This window comes from Condylura cristata, unplaced genomic scaffold (genome assembly GCF_000260355.1).
Source record: "Condylura cristata isolate star-nosed mole 26May11 unplaced genomic scaffold, ConCri1.0 scaffold00003, whole genome shotgun sequence".
NCBI classification, from domain to species: domain Eukaryota; kingdom Metazoa; phylum Chordata; class Mammalia; order Eulipotyphla; family Talpidae; genus Condylura; species Condylura cristata.
This window is the reverse complement of record NW_004567104.1, coordinates 75,378,463-75,406,295: the sequence shown is the minus strand read 5'-3', so window position 1 is coordinate 75,406,295 and position 27,833 is coordinate 75,378,463. Positions and strand designations below refer to the sequence as shown.

The window sequence follows — 27,833 nt, the reverse complement described above, 5'->3', positions numbered from 1 at the left end:
AAAAAAAAAAAAAGATAAAGAAATCTCTCAGATAAACTATAAAACCAAAACTCCATCCCCTGGGCATACATTAACTTCTAAGTTATGGTAACTGCATTAAAATTTTAAAAGCACAGCATAGGAAATGACAGATTATAATCCAAATCTGCTAAATTTGTATAGAACACTTTTTTAAAAATTTATTTATTTATGCATATAGAACTGGGGTACAGGCCAGAGGTGCAGGGGCGGTGAGAATTTCACCAGAGACAGAGTGGGGAGCAGAACAGGCCGACAGACAAAGTACACTGCTGAGGGAAGCAGCGGGGAGACAGGAGAGGTCTGCCGTGCCATGTGGATCACTCATGCTGAAGTGACTTTAGCTTCTTAGTGCTGTGCTTTAACCAGCTGTGCCACCAAGGAGGGCCCAGTACAAAACACTTTTTTCCCCTCTTTTCTCCCCTACCATTCTTACTAGGTTCACTTCCCTGAATTCTATAAAATCCAGTATAATCTCTCCAGGTTGAAAAGTTGATTCAGATCTCTTAATAAAAGCTATTTAAAGCAAGCTTAAATGAAAGGTATCTCATAGAATGTCTTGAACCCAATAAAACAATACAAGTTTGGTTCTTGACATTAATCTCATTCCTTACCACATATATGTAAACTCCCACTGCTCATCTCCCTAGCAAGGTGCCTCCCTTCTGGGTGCTACCCTGTCCCGACGCCACACAGTAATAGTAGGACTATACACTCTAGGCCTCATCTCAACAGTCGACCGTGGGTCAGAGGTGTAGCTAGCCCAGGAGACATTCCCGTGGGCCCTGTGGCATCCCTCTGGTACACTCCAAGAAGCATTCTTTCCACTAGAATTCAACGTTATTAAGGATGTCAGTTTGTGGTTTCACATGGCTGAAGTCTTTTTTTAAAATAAACCCATGAGGGCATTCCCTGGTGGCACATCAGGTAAAAGCGCAGCACTAAGAAGCTATCTGCAGCCACTTCAGTGCAAGTTCAATCTCCGGCCCCAGAGGTGACCCTCTCCTGACCCGCCCGCTGCTCCCCTCAGCAGTGGACTTCATCAATCTGCCTTTTCAGCTCCCCACTCTATCTCTGGTGATTCCTCTCACTGCCCCTGCACCTCTGGCCTGTACCCCAGTTCTGTATGCACAAATAAATAAATCTTTAAAAAATAAAAGAAAATGAACCAGTGAAAGCCTAGACATTAATTATTATTTCTGCTCAACACAGGGGAACAGGGCCTGGACTTCTCCTCTTGTCTAAATCAAATAACAAGAACAAAATATATGAAATAACAGCTTGCAAGACATGGGGTAGAAAGGAACTACAGAGCATAATCCCAAGTAGAGACCACAGTCTCTGCTCAGGCTAACAGTCTAGGAGGGCCAAGGCTGCTCAAAGTCAGGGCAGCAGACCAGAGGGCAGACCGCACCTCGAGACCTCCAGCCCTCAGCCTACTGTCAGGATATGCATGTGGGGCAGCTACCCAAGTCAAGGAAGAGCCAAAAGCTTAAAGAGAACAGCAGTCATTACAATGGGCCATTCTAGTAACCACTGACCAGAGGGAAAACTGACAGTACTCAGAAAAATTCTGCTTCAGTTATGGGGAAAATGTTAACTCAAGATCAAATGCCACCGTGGTCCCACCTAACAAAGCTTAAAACAAGACCCCAAAGAATTAAACTCTCTACGTAACCACACGGCACACTCCATACACTCAAGAATTTAAAAGAAAAATTAAACATATTAAGTAAAGAAATGAAATATACTCAAATTAAGTTAGTAGAGTTGAGAGCCACAGCACTAAAGATGAAAAACATATTGATGAAAATAAAGGCAGATCAGACATCACAAGAGAGAATCAGTGATTTTGAGGATATAGCAACAGAATTCACCAAAAAAAAGAGAAAGAAACAGAAAAGAGAGAACTGGAAACGAAGCTCACACACAGGGAAGCACAAGTGACAGAAAAAAGAAGGGAAGCAGTCTGGGACACCGACATAGGAAGCCACCCCTAGACTTTTCAGTTCCGTCAGCCAATGAATTCCCTTTCCACTCGTGCCAAATCTGAGTTGGGTTTTGTCATTTGCCACAAGAGTCTGAACCGACCTCTCAAGATGAAAAGGTTAAGAACATGTGAGAAGTCATTAGTTTGCTTCTTGTATCACACACATCCAAAGGCAGAGCACAAGAATGTCAACAAATACCTGCTGGCTGTGCCATCAGACTGCTCACTCTAGGACACACTGCCCTCCTCTCTCAAGTCTGAAAGCATGTCCAGGGCAGCTGACATTGTAACCAGTCTTCTCTCTCTGGAAAGAAGGAAGAAAAAAATGGCCCACCCCATACCGAGCCCTCCACAGTGCCTATCTGTGCAGGTTCCTGTCTAGCGGCATGCCTCGACAGACTCTGGCTCATAATTAATTCTGAAGTAAGAGGATACTCATGAGAGGAAAAAATACTTTGCACAGTTTAAAGTTTGAACTACCCTTCAATGAGCATTTCTTTCCAGAAAAGCAAACAAAAAATGGCTTCAAAAATAATTACCAAAATTTTTTAGTACTTCCCAGTTGCTTTTCATTTACACAAATACTTTGTAATCATGACTATCATAAAACACCCCAATTTAAAAAACGAGTGAACTCACATAAATGTAGTCAACTGGACCTTTGACAATGGAGGAAAAGCAACAAAATGGAATGAAGATAGTTGTTTCAGCAAATGGTGCCAGGAAATAAACAGCTAGATGCAAAAACAGGAATCTAGACACAGACCTTACACCTCCCACAAAACCTACATGTATAATACAAAACAAAAAGTTACAAGAACATAATATGGAAAACCTTGGGCACGTAGATGCAAAACCAGATGCTTGATTCATGAAACAATTACAACTAGGTTTGATTAAAATGAAAAACTTCTGTTTTGTGAAAGACAATGTCAAAAGAATGAGACTGTAAGTCAAAGTCCAAGAGAAGATATTTGCAAAAGTTACAACTGATAGAAAGAATATCTTAAATCTCAACAATGAAAAAACAATCAGTTAAAAAACGGACCTATGCAGACACCTTATCAGAGAACAAGAACTGAAAATATATTCTGACTCATACCATATCAAGGAATGCAATTAATGATGTACCAGCACACAACTATTAGTATGGCCAAAATCCAAAATACTGATAACTTCAAAGGCTGGTAAGGATATGAAACATAAAAACTCCTAGTCATTATTAGTGGGAATATAGAATATAGACTCTTTGGAAGACAGTTTTGCAGTTTTTCATAAAACTGAATACAGTTTTATCATATGATCTTTGGTAAATGCTCTTTGGCATTTACCCAAGTGAACTAAAAACTTGCATCTACCCAAAAACCTACACATAAATGTTTATGGCCACTTTCTTCATGATTACCAAAACTTGGAAGTAACCAAGATGCCCTTCAGCATGTGATGGATAACTGTGATACATTCATACAATGAAGTATTATTCAGTGGTAAAAAATGAACTCTCAATTCATGAAGGAAACCTGAAAGCTTACTAGCACGTGAAAGAAGCTAATCTAAAAAGACTACATACTGTATGATCCAGACTACATTTCATTATGGAAAAGACAAGACTGTGCAGAGAGTAAGATCAGAGTTGAAGGGGAGGAGAGATGAACAGGCAGAGCACAGAAGACACAGCAGTGAAAATACTCTGCATACTACAATGGTGGACACGTGTTTTATATATTTGTCCAAACCCTCAGAATGTACAAGGCCAAGAGAGAACCCTAAGACAAGCTATGGATTTTGGGTGATGAGTCAATGTAAGGTTTTTGACTGTGACGAATGTAAAATTCTGTGAGAACACTGATAATGGGAGAGACGATGTCTGGGGTAGGGGGAGGGTCTATGGAAATAACTGAACTTAATTTTACTATGACCCTAAATCTGCTTCAAAAAGATTTTTTTAAACAAAGTGCTCAAGAAATTAAGCCAGTAATAAACATTCTACATAAGGTGGTCAGCACAATTCAAAGTTTCAGTCCTCTTTCCAAGTAGGTAACAGGCTAAAATGGCCAAAGGTGTCTGAAAAACGAGTGTGACAATCTGGGCTTCAGCATGAAGAGTTCTATCATCCACTCATCTTGGAAGCAGTTACAGGGTCAGTGACGAGTAGGCTCAGCTGAGGCACAAGAAATGGCTGATGAAGAAAAAGCAACTAACCCTCACCCTTGAGTAGAAGCACATCCCACCTTGGACTCGCAATCCAGCTTGTCTTTTACTTGCAGGATTCTGCAGCAATCACTTTAACTTTCTGGGACTCAATTTTTTTCATCAAAGTGAGGCTTTTAAAAAGTGACATCTGGTCCCTCCCTGTTGGCACAAAAAGTTAAAGTGCAGCACTACAAAGCTGGTCACAGCCACGCAGCACAAATTCGATCCCCAGCTGACCCACATGGCACAGCAGACCTCTCCTGTCTCCCCACTGCTCCCCTCAGCAGTGTACTTTGTCAAGCTCCCTGTTCTGGTCCCCACTCTATCTCTGGGGCATCCTCTCACCCTCCTCCTCCTCTGGCCTGTACCCCATTCTGTATGCATATATAAATAAATCTTTTTTAAAAAATAAAGAAAGAGAAAGTAACATCAAACCTTGGATACAGAAGTCCACCTGGAGAAACTCATCATCTCCAGAGTATAATGCACTCCTAAATTACCTGCATCAGTTCTAAAGCCCTACAATTCCATGCAATCTGATTGTAAAAACAAGGTTATAAAGCCAGGAATGAAGCAGGAAAGACAGGTGTCTTATTTGAAGCTCTCCTAAAAGTTTTTGGGGGTTATTTTTATGATTTAGCACAATATAGAGACTAAAAGAAAACACAAATAGAACCACAGACACGTTTTATTGTATTTGCTTCACATTCTTGTTTAATGTAGGAAATAACCCTACACAGACATGCCTAAGACCTCCTCTGTGCCCTCTCTAATCTCCAGTGTCCCCCTCGCACTTCCCAGAAACAAACATGATCATGAATTTGTCAGGTATTTTTCTAGCCTATATTGTGTATTGTTTGGTTGTTTTCATGCAGTACTTTAAGTTGTAAATGTTAGGAAGCCAGTGAACTCATCAGTATTTTATTCCTTCACTCACTGAATCAATACTTACTAATAAGTGCCTTCTATGTGCCAGGCAATTTGAAATAAAAACTGAACCAACCAACAACAACAAAAAAAACCTGCCCTCACAGAGCTCCCACTACGTGAAAAACACACCATAAACAACACAACTACATAGTATAGACAGCATGCTGAATGAGAAGAACGAGATGTGGAGGGAAGGGGTAGCAAGTGTAGATACGGAACAGGTGCGGCAGGGAAGGTTGTGCTGAAGAGTTTTAGTAAACAAGGGAATGAAAGGAGGCGGCAAGCCACGATCTGGAGGAAGACACCCCCTTCTAGGCGGGGGGGAAGACAACAGTATGGTAGTGGATGTCTGAGAAACGGGGAGAAGGCCAACAGGCAACACAGAATGCACAAGGCAAGAGTGACAGGAGCGAGGCCCAGATATAACTGGGGGTTCAAGACAGGTGCAGAACAGACAGCTCACAGTACTCACTTTGATCAAGTGACACTACCACATTCGTGCACTGCTTTAGTTAGTGAGCATTCAGGTATCAGGTATCTGCAATTCTGTGCCTTTAAGATGATGCTGCAATGCCGACCATGCACCCTTCATTGTGTGCATTTGGGGTACACACACTTAGAATAAAGTAATTCACCACAGACTGTTTTGCAAGCTGGCTGTTAACAAACTCATACTCCACCAGGTTACTGAGGGAGTTCCTGTTATTTCAGCTCAGTTGTATAAACATTCCACAAATAATCAAAGCTACTGATCGTGTTCATTTTTGCCATCTGAAAAGCCCAGAGTACCACATTCACTTATTTACTGAGGCTATTCTGTTCTCTTGGTTCATTTTTCTTTGCCTGTGCAATTTTAATGACTAGGAACTAGAACACAGGTATTTCTACTGCCTGTTCAGGATTCTGCTTATGTGAAAGTGTCTAGCTCACTGGCCCACTTTCTACTGGGTTTCTTATTTTGCTTCTTCACATATCCTGAATACAACCTTATCAGTATAACACATTTTCTCCTTACAGTCCACTATTTCACTCACAGTGTCTTCTAACAGAGAATTTCAGTTTGAGCTAGTCAAATCCACTTGCATCGTGTGTCATTGGGAGGGTGTGCCTGCTGCATATTTTAGAGTCCTTCCCCACCTCAAGGTCACAGAGCTCCTATGATCCCATTGGTTTTTAAGTCTCACTTTTCAAGGTTAGGTCTTACTCCACCCAGAATGTGCAGGTGGATCTCCAGGGACCCACCGCAGGGCCCTCAATCTCCTAGAGGCTCCTTACCCCTTTCAACAGCAGGATGAGGACCCCCTTCCCACTCCTGAGCTGTGTATCCCTGTACCCAGCACTTTAATACACAGATCCACATACACTCTACAACTCCGTGAACCAATTTTCCACAAAGATGTACGGCATTATTTGCCCAATGTAAAATATAAAAGAAACCTACCTTTGTCCAATTGCTCTTCAGAATAGTGGCTCTCTTTCCATCACCAAGTGCATTTCTAAAAATAAAAATGAGATATAAATATCCAAACATTTCTTATTATAAAACAATGTAATATGCATCTTTTTGAATTTTCCATATTCTCTAACTTAAAAACTTATTTCCCTATTTTTAAAAATCCATACAATTTATGTCCATTATAGGAAATTTGGAAAATACAGAAAAATAAAACAAAGGGGAAAAAGTCATCCAGAGTCACAATCACAACTACCCAGGAATGACTACTTTTCATATTTTTGAAGTAATTCCTATTCATTTAGCTACACCTAATTATTATGTATTTGTGTGTTCACAAGACTTTTCATCTTCAGAAATGTATATTCCCATGTCTTTCACACAACAAATGAGCTACACTATAGTAGACAGTCAGAGAGCCAAGACCTGAAACCATAGTAAGTCCAATCAACACAACTCTTCTTGGAGCTGTCTGGAAGTTATTAGCCTTATTAGCCTCTCTGGGCTAATAACTTTTTAAAATATGTGCTAAATGAGGCTCATTCTACTCCTGCTTTAAGGCAGCTACCCAAATCATGCACTATGTTTAAAATCTGTGCTTTGTAAAATGTCAAATACTAACAGATCCAAATCTCAGTCTGTTTCTAGGCTCCAACTATCTCCCCAGGGTGTATGCCACTCTGACTGACCCACTTTATCTTTCTGTTTATTAAACTTAAGATTTGCTGGCTCATCATTTCATACATACATATATACATACAATTTTTTTGTACTTCTCTGTCCCAACATTTACATCCTGCTATGACAAACTCCCAACTCTGGATCAAGCCCACTTTTTGCTTTCTCCAGGCTTCGGTCAGGCACCATACACTGCTGGAGAACATTAGAGAGGAGCACACACAGCACCTCTACCCCATTATAATCCAAGACAGCACGGTCAAGTGATCATTCTACATCAAATTAATCTCTAACTTTGAAAAATTGTAATTTCAAACCTTGTGATCATCCCACAAACTTCCACCCCCCCAGATAATCTCTGCTATTTACTGGTTAAACTGGAGCCATTAAAGAGGACTCTTGATGTCCTACCACCAAACCTGAAGACAAAACCCACTGCCAGGTCTACCTCTCCTCCTCTACTGTTAAAGAGATGTTCTGAGTCTCCCTTATATGGCCAACTCTTCCACTTGTTCTCGATAATTCTATTACCTTTACAATATCAATTATCTCTTCTCTCATTTATTAAAATTAGCCATTTCCTCTCTAGAATCTATCCCATCAATATTTTTATTGTGGCGAAATTTATACAACACATAAATTGCAATTTAAATCATTTCAGATATACAGTTCACTGGAGTAAATACATCCATTTGCTGTGCCACCTTCATCAGCTTTTAATAATCTCAGATCACTCCTACTGTTAAATATAAAGATAAAACAATGATGTAAAATTTATATTAGTAAATTTAAAATAAATAAATTCACTGTCAGGAATTAGAAGCAAGCACTGCTGCTAACCTACTCCACAGCTACTTTTTTGCTACCTAAGGATACTTTTGCTACCTCACTACATGATTTAGAGGCAAGTCAATTACTTAAACCCCACATAGCAACCCCACTCTTTTCCACTGATTGCATTAGGGGTAGTGCTGGCCAGTGAGGGGGGTTATCATTTTTAAAGACATCCCTGGAAGAACATTAAGAAACTCATACTACCAACATTACTAAAAGGCCATCTAAGTAAGGGAAGAGGAGCCCACCAACACAACAGGACAGAGAATCCAGAAGTCTTAGCAGTTACCTTACGACAGAGGGGACCCTACGGTGTGTGGAGAAGAGAGACTCTTTTAAGGAACAGTGCTGGAGCAATAGGACATGTGTGAGTTTTGAATCCCACTCTGAAGACAGAACTCCAGATAGACTACCAACCTAAGCATCAAAGATAAACAAGCAATTTCCAGAAGGAACAGAAAGCTTGGTGACCTTGGAACAAAGATTAGAAGTAGAACATAAAAATGCTTACCATAAAGTAAATAAAGATAAAATGTACTATTCTACATACTAGTAACTTCTGGTTGTGAAGAAAAAGAAAAGAGTGAAAAGGCAAGCCACAGAATGTGAGAAGTTATTTGCAATGCATACACTTGACCAATGACTTTTATCAAATTTTTTTTTTTTCAAAACTACAATTCAACTCAAAGAAAATAAGAGCAAACGTTCGAACAGGCACTTCACCAAAGGGAATATCCAAGTGGTCGATGTGCAACTGAATATTCTTCATCAACTTAAAATGCAAATTAAAATCATAACACTGTACACCCACCAAAATGTCTAAATTAAATGACACAAAATGATAAGTGTTAGTGAGGATGTGGAACAGAAACTTGTCGTATGCTGCTGGCAGGCGTGTACAATGACCCAACCCCACTGGGAACTATGTTCTAAAGCTGGGTGCACGCACATCTGGACCAAGCAATTCCACTTATCTAGACAACAATACTATCTATAAAAGCCAAATACTAGAAACTACCCAAATGTCCATCAACAATAGAATGGGTAAAACATGGTCTTTACATGCAACAGATGAACACTTTACAATTGCATGCAACAATATGCATCTCAAAAACAATGCTGAAAGCCAAACATAAAAGAGCACATGCTGTGACTGTTTAGACTGCACAAAACTGGCAAACAAAGCCATGGAAGTTAGAAGAGCAGTTACCCTGGGAGAGGAGGCAGCCAGTGACTAGGACTATGGGAGCTTCTGAAAAGCTGGGTGCTTGTTCTACTATCTGGTTCCTGAAAAGTTCACCTATACCCTGATGCACTACACTTTTCCTGTGTATATTTATAGTTTTTTGAAGAAGAGTCATCCTTCTTCTGCAAGAGACCACAGTATGTTTTGATTCCTGTATACGGCACCTGTCCTGTCATGAGGGCATCTGAGGACCAAGTTACACAGAGGGAGGAGCTGGGAAAAACCTTGTTTGTTAGTGATACAAACCTAGTTCTTTAGTGATACAAAGCTGAAGCAACCTTCTGGAACTCCTGAGGCTGTTTTTTTTTCCCACTCAGTTTTCTGATGTTTGCAGTCCAAAACATTGGATACAATGGCACACCTGTCCCATTCCTCATGGCCTCTTCCCCCAAACACCTTTACCAACTGCATATGCTACCTCCATTTCCTAGCTCTCATTCCCACTCCTACCCAGTACCGTTCCTTATGTCCCACTGACAGCTCCCTGTATGGGAACTGAACCGGGCTCATACTGCTAAGTGTAGTTCCAAAGGGCCTCAGGAACAACAGGCATTACCAGGCATAGCTTCGTTACTTCCATGGCACCACTTTCACATGGCTTCTCTAGCTCAACCTTGGTTGCAGAGTCTACCTGGGGAAAGGGGCAGTGTTCTCAAAGCCCAATACCCAATTAATTTACGCCAGATTAATCAGAACCAGGTGGGGATTTTTTTTTTTTTTCAAAGCTTAAGGGATTCCAATGTGTAGGAGAGGAGAGGACACTTCCCTAAGCAATCTCACCTACCTCTGCAACTTCAGATCACCTAGGCTGGTCATCCCGAACGTGTCTGCTGCCCAGACCTCTCCTTGGAGGCCTATGCAATCCCACTTGGATCCTTCAAGGACACTTCTATTCAGATGTCTAAGTCAAGTTCTACTTCTTATAAACATGCTTTCTATTGTCAGGAGGCCATGAAGCTGCTGAAGGCAGAAACCTCAAAAAAATCCTAAGTGCCACCTTCTCCCTCACTTTCCAACTACTACCTGTAAGCAACTGCCAACTTTACTTCCAAAGGATTACAAATACTGCTCCAAGCCACCACATCTCTTGCCTGGAGTTCAACAGCCTCTTGTTCACATTGCACCACCTCCAAGCCCACCCACCTCACCACATTCAGAGTGACCCTACTGAGGGGCTAGTTATGCTATCTCCCCTCAATTTAAAGTCCTTTATGCTCTTATCGATGCTCTTAAAGGTCAAGTCTTCATGGGTGCTCAAAGTCCTCCTTAGTCTAGCCCCTGACCACCTCTCCCCTCCTCCTATATTCAGGTGACTCTTCATTCCATGAATTAACACAGTGCTTCCCACCACAGGTGCTCAAACCACTGGCCCACAGTCTGGAATGCAGGGATGTCTGGTTTTGCTCATTTCTGTCATCATCTATAAACAGAACCCCAATATTTGTTGACTCAATGTTGGATGCCATTAGTACTTCTTATACTATACAGTACTAGAATACCTACAACCATATCATATTGCTATGTAATTGTAATCATGTTATAAATACACAAAAGTATATTAACACTAACCCTCTTGTTTACTAGCATATAACTGTATTCTTATTATTGCTAAATCACAAGAAATGCATACAAATGCCAACATTTCCCCATTTACTAGCCTATGAGTACATTCTAATATTAAAGAAAGTGGAGAATAAATTACATGGTGCTATGCTCATCCCCGTGCCTGCAGCCCAGGGATCCAAATCTCTGACCACAGGAGTGGCCTTAGCAGCAGCAATCCCCTGCACATTACACCTATGGAAAGAGGAAAGAGCTATCTACTCTTCCAGGCTGTGTGACACAGCGGTGAGCAGTCACCAAAGGGTTAGAAATGTAGTTCCAGCCTCCGTGCTGTAACTCATTACATGTAAATGGGAGAGTGTTTTCATTCTCCAGCTTCCACCTTCCCCCATATACAACATGCTAGATTTCACCCTAAAGTTATGAAAAAAACACTTCCTTTTCCTATAGTTTCCATGGTGATTTGCTAATCACTCCTGAGCTCCCCTCTCCTAGGCCCCAGGAATAAAACTAAAGATGGCAGAGTGGCATTAATCCCACTTGGCTCAGTTCTCACTACGTTCCAGGCACACAAGGGCACTGTTTGCCTGACTGTCTACAACCATGGGTAAACTACTAACAGGGCATTTGGCTATCAGATTTAGGCTATTCTCTAACTGTATCATTAATTGGAGGTGAGACTGGATTACCATTTATCTGTGTTCTTTAAATTGACTCTGAACTCAGAGGTGAAAATAAGCTATTTATTGAGTTTTCCAAAGCACAACATATTAAGTATGTAGGAATTTTGCTATTTATAAAAGGGTTATGATAAAAGAATTTTATCAGCAATTTCTTCTACAGATATGCTTTACCAGAACATAAAAAGGAAAATCATTACAGAGCTGTATAATTTTTTAAACTGAAACTAAGCACACCAGTGCAAACTTAAGTACGAGTAACCCTTTAAGATTATGCGTCATGAAGAGAGCCAAGGGCAGATCTCCAGATACACTGGTATGCAATAGAATCCAAGATGTAAGTACAAAAAAAGAAATCAAGACATAAATGGTATGCATGCAGCTGCCCCTAGGTATTAGAAACAAAAAATGCACAGATTACACTGACCCCAATGAAACTGCCTGTATTCTGAAGTTATAAAAATGGAAACTCCATCTGACTCAATGTAAGTGCTGACTAGAAAGATAAAACATGGAAATACACATGAACCTGAAAACGAGGGCGGAGGCACTGGGTCTGAACTGAGCAAGACTCGAATTTATCCTTTTGTAATTTTTTATAATGTGCATTTTTAAGGCCTTTTAAAAAGGTACAGCCCAAAGACTGAAGAATTAATTTTTTTTTCACAAGTAAACTCAGTGACTTTCAACGAGACCACACAAGTAAGAACAGACAACACGTCCACATGAAGATGCACACAGTCGGGTTTTACATTCCCACAGAAACACAACCGATTCATACTTCACTGGGTCTCAGAGAAATTCAGGAAAAAATTAAGGCCAGAGAAGTCACTGGAATCTATTAATCCAGGCTAGCATCCAGTAGATGGGAGTAGCACAATGTAAAGTTAAATAACAAAAGGTCCAGATAAGTATCAAGTCCATAAATTCCACTATTTCCCAGAGTAAATTAAAAATGAATCCATCTAAGCTTTCTTTGTCCAATAACATTTCCCCTTACGAAATTTGTCACATGCCATCAAAAAACTTTAATTTTTCACAGGTGAGCTCCACAAAAATGAATTAAACAGTAAGTGGGCAAAAACTGATCACATATACTGTGTAACGACTAATATGCCTGACTCCTTTTTCTAGATTCTCCTCTGAACTGAAGATTTCTAATGATTTCAATTACAATTAGCAATCTAAAATGTTCTAGAATACCAAATTGGATCTGAAAAGTGAACGTCTAGACGACCAGAATAAAAACCAGCTCTCCTCCAAGCAGGCTTTGGGACACCCCACACACCTCCTCAAGACAGCAGGATTCAGCATGGAGAAGCTGGCAGGAGCTGCAAGCTGCACCCACCCCTTTCTCAGCCAGCCCCTCCCCCCGCGTTTCCCCAAGAGCAGCTTCTGCAGACCTGGAGTGACTGTTAGTCATTAAACCAGCACCAGCACTTTGACCATTTTGTAATGAAACATTTTCCCCATACATACCTCACCTCAGATTCCCCACCATTAGTCTTAAAGTACTTGTATTTCTCTCTTTTCAAGATTATATTTATCCTTGATACTTAGTAATCATTGTTTTTGGTTTTCCTCTTTGTGCATTTTTAATAACAATGTGTCACCTTTTATCAAACATCTCAATTTTACACATAAGCACAGAAAATAACATCATCATAGTGAACACCCAGGGACCACCTTAACAGAATCTTAACATTTTGCCAAATTTACTTCAGATCTTTTCCAGAGTTCGTTAACAGTTGACATCCACTGTGCACACATCTCTCCCATCTCCAATTCTCCTTTTCCTCCCCAGAGAGCCACTTCCCTAGTGTTAAACATGCTCATGCATTTAAAAAACATTTTTAATACATACTATGTATTAATTATGGATATGCATATCATTTTGCATATTTTTGAACAGTATATAAATGACATCACACCATACAAAACATTCTGCAACTTGCTTTTTCACTCAGCATAGCATTCATTGTAACGCTACACAGAATTCCATTGTCGGAATATACCATGATTTATTTATCCGTTCCCTAGAGATGGACATTTGGGTGGCTTCCATTTCTGTACTGTCACAAGCAATGCTCTAACGAAGGCTTGTACACATCTTCGTGAGTACACATGCGGGAGTTTGGAGGGTGAGAGCCTAGAAGAGCTGCCGAGAATGACATCTTCACCTTGCCAAATTGCTCTCCACTGCGACTGCGCCAATTTACACTTTCTCCAGCCGAGTATGAAAGTTTCATTTGTTCCACATCCTCTCAAACACTTGGTGTTATGAGACTGTAAAATTTTGCCAATCTGAAGAGACTCACAGTTTTTAATTTGCATGTCCTGTAAGGATAATTGTGTTTACTGACCAACTGAATCGTTTGCTTATTTTATCCCCCCAACTTTCACATCACCCTTTGATTCTATCACCACTGTTCATTGGAGCAACTTCATATTCTGAGTTCAAATTCTGGCTCCATCACACCTACGGAGTGTCCAAGGACACTCTTCCCCTACTCATGTCTGTTCCTCATCGGTAAAGAGACAGCAGCACCTGCTCAGAGTCGTGAGAGCTTTAGGAGTCACATCTCAACTCATAAAGTCCTTAGAACAGCACCAGCCAGGTTGTAGAAAAGTGTGGTGGTGGTTTTTACCCTTTTAGGTATTATTCTTACCAAAGGTATTATTTTTTAATTCAGTGCTTCTTTTAATCCTTCTGAAGTAGGATTAAACTACTTCAGAAGTTCTAGCATTCACAACTCTCTTATTCCTTTCTCTTTTATAGTATCAAATGAAAATTTACTTTTCTGTCCTTCGAACATCTCGATTCTTACAATGGGAGACAAAGTCTGGCCTTGCAGAACAGCGAAGAGTGCATCCTGCCCAAGTGTAGGAAGACTCAATGCTGTACCCCCAACTGTCCCCACAGTTGCTCAGCAGATTCCTGCTACAGAACAATCAACCTTCTGATGTGAGAGCTTCCAAACATGTCCACCTTGGCAACACAGTTAGAGAGGGTATGGGTCCTCCCGTGTCAGTAGCACTTCTGAATTAGTGGCAATATGTTCTTTACTGAAGTCCCACCACCTACTCATTTGACCAGGAGTTACTACCTATGCTGTGGGCTCAGAAAACATTATCCCTACATTACTGAGCAAGTCACATAAACACTGTGTGAGGAGGCGGGAAACCCTAGCCACACCAGTGTGGCATAATGCTTCTGACATTAACAGGTAGCCAGCACTAACCATGACCCAATAGTGAAAAGTGGCTGACCTCCTCTGACAGAACTCTCAGAGTGCCGAGCCTCAAGCGAGCGCATCAGGAAAGAGGTAGAGGATGCAATGCACAGCCCTGCTCTTGTCCTGTATCTCACTAGGCTACCTGGCCTCAGTATTTCTACTTTGATATACCTCCTTTGCAGTGGAGTTTTAGGCAGTCCTCCTAGAGTGTCCGGCACTCAACACTCAGACCAGAGGACAGACACACCCAGTCTGCCTCTCATCGCTCAGAGCTCCCCTACGCAGAGTGGATGACATTCCGCCCAATCGAGGGTTCAGATAGAAGTTGCCAACCTATTCGTCTTGAAAACATACAGATTCGCCTTTAAACAGCACAGAAAATCTGCAATTCTGGACCTAGCCAGAAGTAATAACCTAAAAACATTTGCAGCTCATTTCTTGTCAGGACAGTTGAGTACAGTGGTATTGATGGAAGACTGTGTCAAGCCCATCCATTCCTCTAGTCTAGATAGCCTCGGTTTATCCACGGCTTAAGCCATCTAAAAGCTGCATAACGTTAATACAGCGGTATTCTCCGAGGTGGTTGGATTACTGGTGATTGTTATTTTCTTCTTTTTAAACTCTTGTATTTTCCAAATTTTCTACCATGAGAATGTGTTCTGTTTATAATAAAAGAAAAACATAATGTTATTTTTTAAAGCTATATACTTGGAACACACTATCTTCCCCAGTCCCACCCATTCACATCCCAATATAGGTGTATTCACTTAAAAACAACTGATACGACTATCAGCATTCATGAGAAACTTCACACAAAAAAATCATTTCTAAAGCCCCAACTGCACCGTCAGGGGTATCTTTGCTATGAACAATGCAATGGAGGTTTTTCTCTACTCCATCCTGTTACTTGTAGCCAGAGAGAAACTTCCTTCCAGAACTCAACTCCAGGAAAACACCACTGCTGTTTCACCTGATCAACTGGTCTCCTTCTTCATGGACTGTGAGAATTAAGTAACTTGTCAAGTCTTCCTTTTATTTTGGGTAACAGAAAGATCAGATACAAGTGGATTATAACTAATAACACATCTATGCCACTTTATTCCAAGGATTCCCAGCTCTACCTTGCTTATATGTTTTATTTTTAATATTCTTCTACTGAGTAAAGATATTCTTGAAGCTACCATAAATCCTTCTTACAGAGGGCATACATAGTGCAATACAACAGGCTGCACTGCTTTATTATCCATGTTTGTAATTCCCATATTAAAATTTTTTACCGAAGTACACAAAATCATGGTGCAATGCTTCTCAACTAATAAACAAAATTTCAGCTCAAATTCAATATAAGGAACTAAGAACTATAATTTTATTCATTGCTGCACCATGAAATCTTTTTCCTTTCTTTCACTTACAAAGAAAACAGATTTAATTTTTTCATCCCAAGATATAAAAAAAGTCTATCTGTAAAGCAAAAATAGTTCCAGAGCTAGATAAATTAATAGAGCAAAAGAAGGCTTTATTGTAGGCATTATAAACACAGGTTTTAACATTATGTCAAGTATGGTCTGTGTTCATATCCTGGCATCACCACTTATTAATGGTATGAGTTTGTCCAAATGGTAATGTGAAGAATAACATTACCTACCTACTAAGGTGTTAAGAAAACTGAAAAACATAAAGCACTTAAAAAAATACATCAACATGCTATCCACTCAATCAGAATGGAGGCTGTGCTATTATATAAAAAGCCTACAGAGGCCTCTTATAATACTTCTGCCAAAGAACTCCTGAAGGATATCTTGCAAACCTGCAAAACAAATAGTTCTCCAAGATGGTATTCAGCTTAATGGTGCAGGGATTGTAGTACTCTTAACAAACTTACCTAAACTGTCCAGTGCGAAGAAAACAAAGAGCTCGATTACCATAAAGAAGGTGATTTTCAGGTCTTTAAAACAAATAATATTAGTCAGTAAAGCAAATGACATACACAAGAGAAAAATCTCAGAGAAAACAGAGGCAAAAAAAATTTCAAATTACTTCCTCCTCGCTAAATACCAATTCCTTCACTTCTCACCCAAGTAATTCTGTTCAAATCCATCTGCACTGGCCCCTCCCTGGTGGCGCAAAGGGTTAAAGCACAACACTATGAAGCTAGCAGCAGTTGCTTCAACATGAGTTTGATCCCCAGCTAGGGAGCTGACCCACTGGCACCTTTCCATTCTCCCCGCTGCTCCCCTCAGCAGTGTACTTTGTCAATCTGCCTGTCTGCTCCCCACTCTGTCTCTAGTGAATCTTCTCAACGCCCCTACAGCTCTGGCATGTACCCCAGTTCTGTATGCCTAAATAAGTCTTCAAAAAAAAATCCACCTGAACTTCCCTGTATTCAAAGTGGAGAGTTCTTTTTCTGACTAAATCATAGGGTTCTTGTGAAAAATTAAAGTCAGCAACTTACAAAATATGCTATAACTAGAGAACAGAATGACTTAGATATACCATCTATACCACCTTGACAAAGAATTCAGACCAAAAAAATCTGTACACTGCATCTATAAACTACTTTAAGCAGCTTTATTTCAAATGCTGCCCCTTTTAGTTTTCTCTATGTATAGGGGAGATCACTTCCCTCCTTTCCTCCACTTCTTCCTCAGAAGAACAGAGCATAACCACTGTGGTGTGCTACCCTGATTTATTCAGCCCAATGGAGTACCCTCAGAGAAACACTGCAGTACCAGCTGACCTAGCCAAGACATCTGTAGGAGCCAACTGTGAGGCACACTGCACAAATGCTACAAACTTCTAGAAGCTGAGCCAAGAAAAGATGAGGCGGAGAGAGCACGTGCACTCTCAACAATTCCAAATATTAGCCTTTAACATTTCTCTCTTAAAACTCCCTGAAGAGGTGGCATCTTTAAGTATTAATAAAAAGCTCTCTATGACCAGTTAATAACTTGAAAGGAATCAGCTGAAGGTAAAATGAGAATATGAAAGAACACATGACTCTTTACTGAAAAGCATGAAATAAATTTGGGCAGGGTAGAATCAAGTTGACAATTTTTGCCTTACTTGTGTGAGTCACACTATTGCTTGATTAAGTTCATCTGCATAGGCCATCTCTACTACTTTTGATAACTAAAGGTGAGAAAATGCATTCTACATAGCAAGTTGAAAATATTCTCCAATTCCTCAACATGCTTTCATTTCTCCTGACAGGAAATCTAAGCTGAGTGGCCACATAAAATGATCCCTTCGTTTTATTTTCTCTTACCTATATTCAATGGCTCTGGTGTAATAGATAATTGCTATATCAAATCTTTCTCTGGAAAATTCTTCATTTCCTTTCATTTTCATTAGTTCTCCTTGCTGAGAAACCAAGGTCAAAAAAGATCCATCAATTATCTCCAAAGACAATCAAGAATCCCTCTACCTACAAAAAGTAGCTCTGGGTTTCTATCTTTTATATCAGAAATAACCTAAGGGATTATTTATATAGGAAATTATTTATGATCCTCAATATTTTGGGGTATATATAGACCTATTTTTTTTCTTTTGAAGAAATTTGTGTCTAATAGTTATGACTCAATGCTAACCTTGTTACAGGAATATTAAGAGATGAACAAAAGCACCCCATTGTGAATACTTAATAACAATTTATTGTGTACATTATTTGCAGACTCCCTTTTTAAACATATACTATTAAGTCTGCCATATAGTGGAGAAAAAATTGATGTGGGCAGAATTTTAATTTTAGGTTAGAATGTACATTACTCACTAAACCTCAGCACTTAAAAAATAAATCTATAAAGTAGTAAAGTATAGGCAGGGCTGGTAAATTATGAAAATGAGAAAACAAAGTTAGCAAGAAAATATATGAAATCAAAGATACTACAGAGTTAACTGAAACTTTTCACTTTAAACTCAAATTTTCAAAATAAATTCAGGATTAGATCAATGGCTTTAATAAGAAAACTAAATAAAGCATTAAATATTTTCCTAAATCTTTCCTACAACTTTAGTTAAAAATTGCCTTTCCTATGAAGACTCATGTGGTATGTGATTTAACTTTCTACCAAAGAAAAACGTATTTCCTCCTCTAATTACAAGTCAAATTTCAATTTTAAAACAACTGTTTCACGTTCTCAACAAAAGAAAATTTTCATCATGCTTTTTTCTCGTCCAAAAACATATTCTGATCAAAATTTTATTAAAATGTCCCTTCAAACTTGCTACTGCATTTTACAGTACTTTCCTGTATGTTGTCAGATGTTCTCTGAACTTCCTCTGAGTATTAATAAAAGTTTCATAAGTAAACCTTAAAATATACTTACAAGTAAATATTTATTCTCACCTCTATACATTCCGCACAATTTTGAGTTTTAAATTCTTCAAGCAAATTGCAGTTTTCTGTTACAACTTTAGTTATGTGATACTTGTCTAAATTTTATTTTTAGGAGAGAATAAGAAAACATTTGTTTAAAAAGAAATGAACTAGAATTGGTTTTGATCTAATTTCTTAAGTTGAATCCAAAAAGTTCATACCTTCTAAATATCACATTTCTTATTACGTTTTACCTGTATCAAATAATGTATTTAAAAACAAACAGCTTATAATAGTTCCAAAAAGATTCATTGCTTGCTGTGAACCTAATCTGTTTTATGCCTATTAAAACAACCACTTATAGAGCCCTCCCTGGTGGTGCAGTGGGTTAAAACACTGCACTAAGAAGCTTAAGCCACTTCCGCATGAGTTCGATCCCCGCCTGCACCGGAGGGGATTCACATGGTGTGGCAGACCTCTCCTGACCTGCCCGCTGCTCTCCTCAGTAGTGTACTTCATTGATCTGCCTGTTCTGCTCCCCGCTCTGTCTCTGGTGAATCCTCTCACCCTCCACATCTATGGCCTGTATCCCAGTTCTGTATGAATAAATAAATCTTAAAAAAAAAAAAAAAAAACAATCACTTATAGTTACAACAATGGTCCATCATAACCACCCTGATGAGGCTTCCTGGTTATGCAAGTCAATTCAACAAACATTACTGAGCACCTATGATGTATCTAGCACAGTGTTCGATGCAGAAGATGCAAATGTCTGCAAACAGAAACCCAGAAAATGTCTTGCTACAAGGTTTTTAACAAATGAAAAATTTTAAATGTCTTAATTCAACATTTGACTTGTGAGTAACAAATGCTACATCTAGATATTCTTCGAAATAATAGTGTCATAAAAATTTAGTAGGCAAATTAAAATGCAATAGAGTATTAACCAAAATTTAGGTCAAAGCCTACTAACCCACTTTTTCTGTCTTTCAAGCTGTTTCATAAAAGATTTTCTATAAGTGATAAATAATAATTTTATTACAAGAAAACTGTGGTTATGGGGAGGTCACAATACAGAAGCAATACTGGGACAGTGGCAGATAACAGGATGAAAGCCTGAGCTTGAGATCAGAGCCTGACTTCTATCTAGGTCCTACTGTTTACAATAGATGTAGCACCACATCAGTTGATGTTTCCGTGCTCATTTCTAAAACATGAACAGTAACAGCTATATTGCAGCATTATTTCATAAAGAGAAAATGTCAGAAACAAACCCACAGGGATAGCTAATGTTATAAATTGCTCCTCTACGTCCACCCTAGGACCTAGTCTATAAGTAAAGCAGGGCAACAGAGAGAACCACCTCCAGTGTCTAATAAACCAGCCAGACAAATCTTTCTTGTTTATGTGCAATTTTTCACTAGTATTTAAGTCACCAATTCAAAATATGCTCTCTTCAATCAGTACTGGTAGTGTAGTTGTTGAGTATAGCTGCTTTCCAAAATTTGCCTTTTTCTTGGGAGAGCTGGCAAATATTGGTCATCATCTACTAAAGAGTCTGGGATGCACTGTATCAAGCTTCCTATACCTACACCATAAAAACACTGTTAATATTTAAATGCTTTAGGGAAAAAATATTTCATGAAGTAAAAAAATATATGAAGCAGTTTCATCAATACATAAGGGTAACAGCTTAATCAAGGAAAAGAAATCATAATCTTAGTTTGTTCATTATTTCTCTTAAGAATGAGAATACATGAGTCCCAGTTGTGATGGTTCTTCAGGTATTACACACAGTATTTTATTACACTCATTTGGTAGGGTTTTAAAAAACATAACATCACAGAAATCTCTAAGAGAGGAAATAAAAAATATAACTAACTTTAAGGTTAAGTCTTTTTTCTTAATCACAAGAGGGAAATACCTTTTAAAGCCAGAAGAAATCATAACTACACACTCCATTTTCTTAAAAAAAAAAAAAAGACCTTTAAAACCTGAGCCCAATAACAATTTTAAACATTTGTACTCACATTCTGTGAAGAAAATACTCAACATAGGCCAACAATTGTCAACCGCTCCTAATTTAGGTAGAATTGTTACATCGCCTGTGTATTTCACCCAATTCAAGGCTTCTTCCATTGCTAAAATTTTCTGTTTCAAAAAGGGGGTGAAGAATGTGATTTGAATATTATTGTAAGTTTACATGGGGCATTATAAATTTATCTTATATAGTTATTTCAGTCTTAACAGTACAAGCTCCTTTCGTTACTGCAACGTGAAACCTAGCTAGCTAGTCTCCACCACACAAGGTAAAGATACTAGGAACTCACAGATGTCATATTCCCTCTGGTGACCTCAGACTACCCTCAGACCTCCAGAGGCTTCTTAATGATTACAGACTTGCAAGTTGAGGTTTCTTACCTGGCCAGAAGCTGCCCTGCATAGCAGAGAAGTGCAATAATACAACATGAACAAGGGATTTCAGACCTCACCTCAACTAGGACTTCCAGTCTTAAGGTTCCCTCAAAGGGACTAAGTATTTTAAACGGTCTGTGGGGAATAAAACAAGGGAGATAAAGACAAGAGGCAGGAATGGCTAGGCAAATGAGCACTTGATGCAGTGATCTTAATGTAGGAGCAAGAGTTCACATATGTTTAGAGTCTGAAGTGACTTTGGAAATTCAACAGCCATCAATGTTAGTGTCAACTTTCACAAGTGGCATTAAAATGTGGCTTATTGGTTTAAAAATTTGCTTATTATTGTACAACAGGTCCTTGAAGAATTTTGCTGGGAAATATAAAATTCCATTCCACACTCAATGAGCCAGGACCTGCTTTAATTACATGTCATTTTGCTTAAAATTGCAGTTTTCAAGAACCTATCAGTGATGACACTGAGGACTTACTGTATCTGCAGGCTGTCTAGTAATTAATTACATGTCAAAAAATGTTCATACCACAGAAATAATAACTTCATTTAGGGAGGGGAGGGAGGAGATGCAGAAAATGATGTGGACTCCAAAAATAAAGTGGTAGTTTAAGCAAAATAGAAATCAACACAACCGAATACTACAAAAAACAGAACGCAACAAAGCTATCCAGGGTAGCTTCTGGCCAGGTCACAGCCCAAACTTCCAGGCCTACAATTATTCACAAGCCCCTGGAGGCCTGGAGGCTTGCCATTTATTCACAGTAGTTGTGCTGGGATTCCATGGTTAACACTTACATTTTCTATTTTATAACCAATTCTCAATAAGCCTCCAATAAAGAATGGATCATTCTGCAAAACAAAAAAGAACAAAACACATATTTCCCCTTATTCCGTCAGTTATACTTGAATTCCCAGTGGACAAAAAAAAAAGCCCTGCACTTTTTTCTAGTGCTACATGTGTACAGCAGTCTACTTCCCACAAGCACCTGTGTGCCTTATCTACCCCTTAAGGACCGAAAAACAAAACTGAAGAAAATCTTGCACTGGGTTATAATAAAATGACTGAGCATAACTTTCAGGTATATGAATTTTAAAGTACATTACATCTAGGCTTTCTTATAAAAGTCTACTGACTGATACAAATTACTGCAAAGGACTACCAGCAGGAAGTAAATATCAAGGTGCCCTTTCAAAACTTAAGCTTGCAATGAGAACAGTACCAAGATTACTTGGCTCCAAAATCAATGAAAATAAAAAAAATTACCAAATTGCTTTTAAGGCAAAAGAAAAAAAAACCCTCTGTAAAACAATGACACTTTCTCAAAACTGACATGATCACGTTTACCCCCAAGAAAAAAATACCTCTGGTGATGGCGACAATAGTGGCATGATTTTTAAGAAAAAACTCATCACCTACTGAACCTGTGATAAAGGCTCCCGTGAACCAGGAGCACTTTGACAAAGTCCAATTTCTATCCTCTCTTTCTCATTATGTTACAACCACCATCTACCTGATCTCTCAAATACCTATAGCACATACTCAGAGAGAGCAGAATAATATCAAGTTAATCAAAATTAAAACTATTATCTGTTAACCACCATAAATATGTAACATAGGCCTGACACTATACAAGTATTTCTATTAATTAAATGGGGTTATGGGGACCATACTTAACTACTTACCACAACTTTCTTTGCCAAATCCACAATGTCTTCCATCAACTCAAGATGTTGTAATTTCTTCAAACTTATGTCAGAAGCATGATTGCTTAAAAGATTTATTTTTAGAAGATTAGGTTCTCATGTTAAAAAAATTCACTGAATTTTACATTTAACCAATATTAGTTATTTGAAAAAAAAATTAAGATATCTATTTCTTCACTTCAGGTAGTAAGCTGCATATTAAGGGATAAAATATTCTATCTTTCTCTCTTGTTTATAAATATAAATATAATGCTGATATTCATAAACAAGCATTTTACATTTTCCTTTCTTAGCTTCAACTATAGCATCTTAATGTTCTTCAGTTTCATTCACTATATTATTATAATCATGAATTCATATCCAAGTCCCAAATATTAACTTTTCCACCCTACTATAGAGAACAGCTGAACAATTTACAATAAGATACGACTATTCCCCTGAACTTGGCATTCCTCAGAACTCAGTAACACGTTTATCACTGTACATACAAAATTAGCAACACGTAGTAATTTACCTGGCCTCCACACAGGGGTGCAACCGAGATATTATAGAACTATGTTGATGTTGAAACAGAAGTGGCCAGAAGATGTATATTTTAATTGCATCACAGTAATCTTGTAAAACAGTTATTGGCTTACTGCACCACATATTGCAGATGTCAAATTCTTAAATTAAAAAGAAAATTTTAAATTAATATTTTGGAATGAATTAACACTGTTAAAAGGGAAAAAAGGAACAATGGATATGGAAATAAGAAATGAATGCATGCAATATTTTAGCCTCCTAATTGTTAAGAGTATTTAAATGCTGGCTATATCTGTTTTTACAAAGATTTTGTTTTAAAGGGGAAAAAAGGAATAAGAAAAAAAAATTTGAAAGAGATAAAAGTCTGTTATGCTGAAGTGAGTGGATGAATCTTCTATGATAATCTTTAAACAAATTAAAATACCAATGTACTCACCTAAGTTTCTCTCACTTTGTATGTAATCTTTATACTGCATACCCTAAAAAGGAAAAAAATGTTTTTGATTTGTACCTGACAAATGTTTTTGATTTGTACCTGGGACTTTAATAGAAGGATTATCACTTCTTAGCTAAAAAATTTCATTTTTTACTTAAACCCCTTAAATATATGACATATATGTACAATCAATGAATCTTTCAGTCTTTTTCAGTTTTCCCTGAGGCTTTTTGTGTGGTTCTCCTTCATTTTTCCAAATCTCTAGTCAGAAAACTATCTTTTGCCATCAACCACTCTCTGACATGCACTCTTGTAGACATAAAGCTTACTTTCCCTTCTGAAACCACTTTTTTTTTTTAAGATTTATTTATTTATGCACACAAGAAATGGGGTACAGGCCAGAGGTGTGGACGGTGACAGAGACTGTGGGGAGCAGAACAGGCAGATAAACTGAAATACACTGCTGAGGGTACAGCAAGAGGGTCAGAAAGATCTGACACACCACATGGGTCACCTCCCCAGCTGGGAATCAAACTCATGCTGCAGTGGCTGCAGATCACTTCATAGTGCTGTGCTTTAACACCACCAGGAACAGCCCCCTGAAATCACTTTCTCAAAAGCAAACATGCCTCCTTATATAAAAGTATAATCACAAAAACATCTTTATTCCAACTCTAAATCAAAAAGCTTTTAAGAAGTAAATTTAAAAGATCACCTGGGAAGCCCACAGGGATTACAACTGAGATGGAAAAAGGCACAAAATGATGTAAAAGTAAACTATTATGTTAAAATTAAAAAAAAAAATCTATCCCCAAAATAAAAAAGTTCTCACTTAAAAAAAGTTTAACTGGGCCCCTCCCTGGTGGCGCAGTGGGTTAAAGCACAGCACTAAGAAGTGAAGCCACTTCAGCAAGAGTTCCATCCCCAGAGGTGACCCACAGGGCGCAGCAGACCTCTCCTGACCCACCCACTGCTCCCCTCAGCAGTGTGCTTCGTCAGTAGGCCTGTTCTGCTCCCCACTCTGTCTCTGTTGATACTCCCACCACCCCCCTGCACCTCTGGCCTATATCCCAGTTCTGTATGCACAAATAAATCTTTTTATAAAAAAGTTTAACTTTCTACTGATAATGTTGATTTATTGTGATAATCCCAATATATGCATATGTAAATTATGTAGTTATCTAAAGCTAATTAAACAGTATATGCTGTTCATACCTCACTCAAAAACATAAAGCTAAAAACAGAAAACTGGCAAAGCTACTCACCACCCCATCACAGTAAAGTTGAGTCACACGAACATAATCACTGGGTGTAAATTCAGGAGCCAAAACGCAATCGTCCATGGAACAGCCATCCTCAAACAAGGCATAATCTGCTACAGTGAAATCTCCCAGAGCAAAATCATCCATGGTGTACCATCCTAGGGAAACAACACAAACTCAAATCAGTAATTAAACCATTTGAGATAATGAGAAGCAGTTTTCCTGGCTTCTATGAGATAGTAGAAAAATTCTTAGAGCTCAAGTCTCAAGGAAATAACTCCAATGAGAACATTAAGTTCTACAAGATTCACAGCCTTGTTCTGTTAGTCTTTTCCCCTGAGTCTCTTCAAATATCAGTATTAACCTGTCTCCTTTTCCTAAATTCACATATTACCAACTCTACTCTGAGTTTACCTGTCTGTATGGCTCCTTTAGATGGATACTCAAGGGCATCTTACTGACGATTACGTGCCTAGCAATGGTAAGCCCTCAAGGGCTGTGCTGAGTGAACAAATGACATCTTTCCCCTCTTGTCCTTGTAGTCCATCTGTTAGTAGTGATCCCTATGAAATATGCCATTTCGAAAAACCACACAAATTCTGTGACATTCTCACTTCCTAGCCAGAACTAAATCCTGTCTCCGTTAAGACAACAGTTTAGACAACAGTTTCCTACCGTTGCTCATGTTCTGCCCATGCTGCCTAACACCCCATGGCCTCATCCAGACCTTCCATTCACCTGATAATGGCCGCTCCTAACGCTCTCACATTCACTACAACACAGAGTCAGCACCACTATTTTGCAATGGTGGGCACTAAGCACATTTTAGAAAGAAATTAATTTAGTGGGGGAAACAGAGGTTAGGGAAGGAATTTCAGGCTAAGGTTTTTTCTCTAAAGAAAGTTTAATAGTAAAGATTTATAACTATCAGAGAACAGCTACAAAACCTTAATATCACTAAAAATGCATTGTTTACATAATGACTCTTGTTTACATAGTGACTTCCTTTTCCTATTAACCATCAGTAACACCATTTCTTACACCGTTTTACTTTACCACTATCATCCTATCATTTTCTTCATAAGCAAGACCACCAGCAGTCTTGAACTACAAATCTGTTTAATTAATCCTTTTATTATTGCTGTATGAAAACTTCAAAATCAGAAGTGAAAAATAACAACCTTCCCAGCAAACATTTCTACTATTTGCCATAGAATGCACCAAGCATTTATAAGCATCCTCCTCACAACAATCTAAACAGTTCCAATTACCATCTACTCCACTCTGAAGACAGGAAAGTCTTAGTAAACCTAATTTATTCAAGCCACCAAGCCAAGGATTCAAATCCAGGTTCTCTGACCCAAGGTAAACGCTGTATTTCCTACCACCTATTCTTCCTTGTCATTATACCCAGTTACTTCTTGATTGTTGTCATGTTTAAGAACAGCAGCAACTATTTCAGTTTTTCCCTCTTTCCTTGAAATTCTATCATCTCAGGCACATTATGACCAATGAAAACGACCCCTTCAAAGCCCTAGACTTGCAGGGTTAAGGACTTCCTCAACTAAAAAGTAAACTTCACCTAGGCCCTTCCTTTCCAAGGCCCCACCTCAGATCAATGCCCAGGCCTAACATAGCTTTTAAATCTTTAATTCTGACTAGCTCCTGTGATCATAACCAAGAGTTCCCTCTATCTCTTATCAGACATTTTTAACCTCATTAAGAGTAAGAACTCTTCCATTTTCTCCCATTTAATTCCTCCCATTCTCATTCACTTTCAGTTTCCTACAACTGGTTTCCTCTTCCACCATTCAAAGGAAACTACTTTTAAGGAGGTTACCAGTGAACTTTTACAATAGACTGGTTATTGTCAATGCCTGGGAACTGTTCTTGTTCTGTATGAACAACATTATAGAGAATTTAACTCCAAAAGGGAACAATGACTAGAGAAGTTATGAAGACATTTTAGCGTCCAAAACGTGGAACATAATATGGTACATATACTATCTTGGGAAAATACTTTGGAACTATTTTTGTCTGACAAGTAGCTTTTGCATAAATTCAGAAAATGCCAAGAACTGTCTCACAATTTATACATCACCATCACAGCATCTATCGCTATGCAGCCAGTGTGCTCATGCACCACAGACTGAGTCACTGTGACTTACGCTGGTCACTCACAATCTGGCAGTTCTCACCACACCAAACCCTATACCAGCTACACTGGAATTATGACATTGGGTAATTTTTATTTTCTAGTTCATTTTAACCAGACAGGAGATGTGGCATAGTTGTTAAGATCACAGAATGTGGAACAAAACTTCCTGGACTTGTATCCT

At 38.7% G+C, this 27,833-nt stretch overlaps 1 protein-coding gene across 4 annotated transcripts in view; it reads right to left on the bottom strand.

The window, feature by feature from the left end:
• Positions 1-25,652, bottom strand: part of TTC3 (tetratricopeptide repeat domain 3) — a 96,537-nt gene extending 70,885 nt beyond the window's left edge. Inside the window, exons 1-10 of one of the 4 annotated variants that reach the window (XM_012732373.1) lie at positions 25,498-25,652; positions 24,233-24,275; positions 23,786-23,936; positions 23,251-23,335; positions 22,363-22,416; positions 21,167-21,287; positions 19,167-19,252; positions 18,087-18,181; positions 16,704-16,766; positions 6,573-6,627 (exon numbers count right to left, since the gene is read on the bottom strand). In XM_012732373.1, coding sequence (XP_012587827.1) covers positions 6,573-6,627; positions 16,704-16,766; positions 18,087-18,181; positions 19,167-19,252; positions 21,167-21,287; positions 22,363-22,416; positions 23,251-23,335; positions 23,786-23,936; positions 24,233-24,275; positions 25,498-25,641 — 897 coding nt within the window. In that variant the 5' untranslated portion in view covers positions 25,642-25,652. Of the gene's footprint in view, positions 1-2,207; positions 2,313-4,239; positions 4,334-6,572; positions 6,628-16,703; positions 16,767-18,086; positions 18,182-19,166; positions 19,253-21,166; positions 21,288-22,362; positions 22,417-23,250; positions 23,336-23,785; positions 23,937-24,232; positions 24,276-25,497 lie in introns of those variants that run through there. The other 3 variants (XM_012732384.1, XM_012732391.1, XM_012732393.1) reach the window with 3 other exon arrangements.
• Between the last annotated feature and the right edge of the window lie 2,181 nt (positions 25,653-27,833).